Here is a 5,824-nt window from a genome sequence, read left to right as displayed (position 1 = left end):
GGCATTGCCGCTTACATTAAAGATTGTTGTCCTTAAATACCATTGTGTGTTGATTCTGTTGCATCTCTAAGAACTTCACGTGTTATGATATAAGTTGCATTCGATGCAAGTATTTCATGAATTACTTTACAAGAAGACGTTTTAGAAATGAATTTCTGAAAAATAGGTTGTTGTACTACAAGGTGTAAAGTTCCCAAAGAGAGCAAGCCCTCCAAGCTTAGTGAAAGGTAATCTTTTGGGGACGGCGATGCGTAACACCCAAAGAGCAACTAATTACGCCCAAGGGCATGTTGTTTTAAAAAATAAAAGTGCTAGCCTTGTAGTGCAACATACCTAGGGCCCTAATAAAGTTTTCTGTATTTCTAAGTTTCTTTTAAAAACTTAATATGGTCATCTATATGTATAATAATTTATACATGCATCAAGTGTTATTTTACTGGGTATTAACTCATAAATTCTTATATTACAGGTAGCGATGACTAGGGCAAGTTGACGCCAAGTCCCAACCGAGGCAAAATGCATATGGGCATAACAAACCTTGAGTTTTATGATGGGCCCAGCTTTGTTTCTATTTAAAAATAAATATCTTTACTTTATGTAATAATAAAGTTTTTGAGATATATACTAAGGAATCTATACTTGTCTCCTACATTTTGTAAGGAAGTTTTGCTTAATATGTAAAACATTTAGAATTCGTATTTATATTAAAAGTAACGAGATTTTAAATATTTTAAAAATAAAATATTTTTAAAAGTGGAGTGTTACATTAAAAAAAATAGAAGAAGAGAAAATTGTAGGTGATAAGTTAAGAAAGAATGCCACAAGATGAAATATGGATAAGTTCTGAAACTCTTTGAAGAACCAAAAAGAAAATGTCTCACCATTATTATAAACTCCGATATGAAATTCCCAATAGGGTTACATGGATTTATATAGTTGAATTTTACTAATGGAATAAGATTTCCTTAATACTAAATTATAGCCTAAAGTAAAAAGGAAATAAAAGATCCTAAAGGAAATGAAAAATCTTGCCGAAAGTAAAAAAGAAATTAAAAATTATTATTTATCCTAGAGTAAAAAGGAAATAATAGATCTTGTTGATCTTAAAGTAACAAGAAAATAAAAAGATCTTGTTTTTGAAGCTGACTAGCAAAAAAGATTTTGTCTGATTTCTCTTCTTAATTTGAGAAGGCATTGTTTGTTCTTTATGCAAGTCACTCCATATCAAATTTAGAAGTTTGAGTAATATTGAAAAAGCATTGACTATCTTAAATTTTTAATTTGGGTAGATTAGTGTCTTGGACTATGCATGAACTTGAGATGTGCTCATTAATCCATTTAATGCTTCCTTTATTTTCTTGGTTCTTACCCTTAACATCAGACCTCCATGGATGCTAAATGGATCTTGTGGAGCTTTAGCAACCTGATTCCCATTACACCTTTTCATGCAAATCAGAATTTTCAAAACTCCTAGAGTTACTCACTTGATGTCCCACTGCTAAGAAAATTCTTGAAGATACATTGCATTTTTAATTGAAAAATAAGAGCCCATCAATAACCAAATCATGCAAATCTTTACCAATTTGACAGATACTATCTCTAAACTTGCATCAGCCTTCACCATTCATGAAAAAGAAAAATTTCTTCTCAATCAAAACCAAATCCAAGAGTCAACAATGCTGATAAATGGGTAGCTGAGAAAACTAAAACATAAGTTAAGTCAAATTAGTTATAACCTTTTATGATGGTAAAGTTGTTGAAAAACACATTCTTTGTCCTTGTGAAATTAATAAGAAGTTAATTTTAGAGAGTAAAGAAGAGTTTGACAAACCCTCATCCAATGAAGAAATAACCAACTCCCCTCTTATACCCAATTCCCTCAAGCAATAATCAAGTCAAAGAAATTAAAAAAAAATGTAAAATTAATCTTGTACAAATTGATATCATAAGATATGATTGGTTGATTAAAATAGATTAAATAAAAACTAATTATGTGGGATACAATGAGTTTATTCTAAAAAAATATTGTTGCACAAGCTGATTTGGTAAGATATAATTAATATAAATATGTGTAGAAGGATTCATTAAACATATGAATAATATAAATAAATTATGTAAATCCTACCATATATAAATCTTGTGAGTCCTACTATGTTGATAATTCATATATTTACGTCACATTAATTTGTACAACATTATTTATACAATAAATACTTGTGATTGTATCAGTAATCCCTTGTATATTTAGTATTTGCGGACTCGAGTTTACCTTATTTAAAGGAGGGCTTTAGTTCACCACATTAAAAAATATAATATATATCTCTTACAATATAATTAGAGAAGGAGATATTATTATTTTATCACTTAATACTTTTTGAAATATCATTCTACCACTAAAATTTTCAGATAATGCTTTTTTTCTACTTAATATTTTAGTTTTTATCGTTTTACTATCAAACCGTTAAAGTTAATAGAATTTTTATAGAAATTATAGTAAGTATATTTTAACCTCTAAATTTAAACAACTGAAAACATTATTGATTATTTTATATATTTAAAAAAATTAATTGATAAAATTATAAATTTTATAACTTGTGAAACTTTTAAAATATCCATAATTTCTAAAATACTAATGTGATATCAGTAATTTATTAATAGATTTACCATTTTTATGGTAAAATTATAAAACTGAGTTATCATTAAGTAAAGAAAATAATTCTTTAAATTATTTAGTCGTAATCTCTTAAGTTGTTAGTTAAAATTTATAAACCAAATAAAAAGAGGTCTCACCGACCGGATTTGACCTCGGATCGTTGGATTCAGAGTCCAAAATTCTGAATGCTAGACCGCGGAACATTATAACTCTAGATCTGCCAACATTTTTTATAAATAAACGTTATTTTCATGCACACCAACTTACCTAATTCACCGAGAAGATTACTGTTGGTTAGAAGAGCCCAAATACCCAGATGAGAAGAGTCTTACGGAGACCTTTCTCTGCAACTCTTCTTCAATCTCCACCCAAATTAAAATTGCCACCTTACAAGACCGGCAACAATGTTGGGTCACCGCGAAATATGGGTCCTTTGGCCAGTTTCATCTCAAATCCAAGGTCCGCCAATTCTTTCCCTCCTCCAGAATGGGTAGAGCCATTCAATGACGTCTCTGACTTGGTTTCATGTCCACAAAACTTGAACCCATCTCCGTGGGTAAGGCAAATTTTGAACCTTTTAGATGGGTCTTCTGATATGGAGGCAAATTTAGACTCCTTTTGTCGTAAGTTCTTGATCAAGTTGTCACCAAATTTTGTTTCATTTGTTTTAAGAAATCATGATGTAAGTAAACGGCCTAATGTCGGTTTAAGGCTCTTTACTTGGGCTGCTAGGCAAAAGAAGTATTCTCATAACCTTGAATGTTATATTTCTTTGATTGATTGTTTAGCTTTGTGTGGGGACGTGGATAGAGTTAGATTAGTGTTTAATGAGTTAAAAGAGAAGGGGTTTTTGATGACGGTTTCAGCTGCAAATTCTTTGATTAAGAGTTTTGGGGGGCTAGGAATGGTTGAGGAATTGTTGTGGGTGTGGAGAAGCATGAAGGAGAATGGAATTGAGCCCAGTTTGTATACCTATAATTTTTTGATGAATGGTTTGGTGAATTCAATGTTTATTGAATCTTCTGAGCTGGTTTTTAAGGTTATGGAGAACGGGAAAGTTGGACCTGATGGAGTGACTTATAATACGATGATTAAAGGGTATTGTAAGGTAGGAAAAACACAGAAGGCAATGGAGAAGTTTAGGGCTATGGAGGCTAGAAATGTGCAGCCAGATAAGATTACTTATATGACTTTGATACAAGCTTGTTATTTGGAGGGAGATTTTGATTCTTGTTTGAGTTTATATCATGAAATGGATGAAAAGGGGATTGAAATTCCCTCTCATGCATATAATTTAGTGATTGGAGGGCTTTGTAAAGTAGGAAAATGTATAGAAGGACATGCTATTTTTGAGAGTATGATTAGAAGGGGTTGTCAACCAAATGTGGCTATTTATACAGCTTTGATAGATTCCTATGCAAAACTTGGTAGCATGAATGAGGCAATAAATATCTTTGAGAGGATGAAATATGAGGGAGTTGAACCAGATGATGTTACTTATAGAGTTATTGTAGGTGGTTTGTGTAAGAATGAGAGATTGGAGGAGGCCATGCAGTATTTTGAGTTCTGTAGAGCTAATGGGGTGGCAGTTAATGCCATGTTTTATTCCAGTCTCATTGATGGCCTAGGGAAGGCTGGAAGAGTTGATGAAGCTGAGGAACTTTTTGAGGAGATGGTTGAGAAGGGATGCCCGCGTGACTCATATTGCTACAATGTCCTTATTGATGCCCTTGCTAAGTGCGGAAAGCTTGATGAGGCTTTAGCACTTTTTAAGAGGATGGAAGATGAAGGATGTGATCAAACAGTTTACACATACACAATACTCATCAATGGAATGTTCAAGGAACACAGAAATGAGGAAGCATTAAAGCTGTGGGATATGATGATTGATAAGGGTATCACACCAACTGCAGCTTCTTTTAGGGCTCTCTCAATTGGACTTTGTCTGTCAGGCAAAGTAGCACGCGCTTGTAAGATTTTGGATGAGCTGGCGCCAAAGGGCATAATTCCGGAGACAGCATTTGAAGATATGATCACTTGCTTGTGCAAAGCTGGTCGTATCAAAGAGGCTTGTAAGTTGGCTGATGGGATTGTTGATAGGGAAAGAGAAATTCCTGGAAAAATCCGTACAGCTCTAATAAATGCTTTAAGGAAAGCAGGCAATGCAGATTTGGCCATAAAATTGATGCATAGTAAGATCGGTGTTGGATATGATAGGATGGGTAGCATTAAAAGACGTGTAAAATTCAGGAGTCTCGTTGAAAGTTAGATTGGACGCTGTGATAGTCACTAATGTTGCTTTTGGCTATGTACTTGATGATATCACGTATTACCATGTAAAGCTGCAGAGCTTTTGTGGCTTACCAGTTCACCATTGTACTAATGCAAATTACATTATAAAGAAGTTTTAATTTTAATGGCCTGAAATTTTCGCTTGCTTATGAATTGTCAGTAGGCTTTATTACTTTGCAGGCAAGCCTTATCTATTGGCTTCTGTTGCTTGGAAATTCTAAGCTATCATGTTCTACATAAACATGATCTCTGAATCAGCAAGCTTGGTATTGTTTTGTATAGGTTACCTGCTCAGCAAGCTTTGCATTAAGCATAGATAAACAGTCATCTCCCAGATCACCACATAGAATGTGACTTTCAAGGCAGGTATGTCACACTTATCCTATTTTGCCATTTACAAACTTTTCTATTGGATCCCCAGTATTGTCAGAGTGTTTGTGTTTATGCAGACATATCAGGATTCATTACATTATAGTGTCATGTATGGAGCATTCAGGATTTGTGGGAGCAAAGTGAAGGGATGCATGAGATTGGAGTTATTTTCTATAAAATTGTGAGTATACATTTTTGCAGCAGTTTGATGCTTTGAAGTGTGGACGAGTTTTTGAGGGATCTTGACATTTACATGATTACTGTATGAGAATTATTTAGTTAATTATACGAGAAATAATTGAATTTATAGAACTTTCAGTGTTATGAAATGTGATAAATCTCTCATCTTCATTAGTGTTGGGCAATGTTTAGGTATATGTTTTACTCCATGTTGACAAAATTTGTGATTCCATGTTTTAAGTGATCAACTTTAAATAGACGAAACGATGAAACGTAAGGGTATCTTACTACATTGAAGCTTGTTTATACAATAATTGTATATATAAT

At 33.0% G+C, this 5,824-nt stretch overlaps 1 protein-coding gene across 1 annotated transcript; it reads left to right on the top strand.

The window, feature by feature from the left end:
- Positions 1-2,910: 2,910 nt before the first annotated feature.
- On the top strand, positions 2,911-5,070 carry LOC102614020 (pentatricopeptide repeat-containing protein At1g03560, mitochondrial). The gene has a single exon (XM_006491572.4). It carries the CDS (start codon positions 2,970-2,972, stop codon positions 4,920-4,922), a length of 1,953 nt encoding a protein of 650 aa, XP_006491635.1. The 5' UTR covers positions 2,911-2,969; the 3' UTR covers positions 4,923-5,070.
- The last annotated feature ends 754 nt before the right edge of the window (positions 5,071-5,824 follow it).

Source organism: Citrus sinensis, chromosome 2, assembly GCF_022201045.2.
Source record: "Citrus sinensis cultivar Valencia sweet orange chromosome 2, DVS_A1.0, whole genome shotgun sequence".
Lineage (NCBI taxonomy): Eukaryota > Viridiplantae > Streptophyta > Magnoliopsida > Sapindales > Rutaceae > Citrus > Citrus sinensis.
The sequence above is the reverse complement of the archived record's forward strand: the minus strand, read 5'-3'. Positions and strand labels throughout refer to the sequence as shown.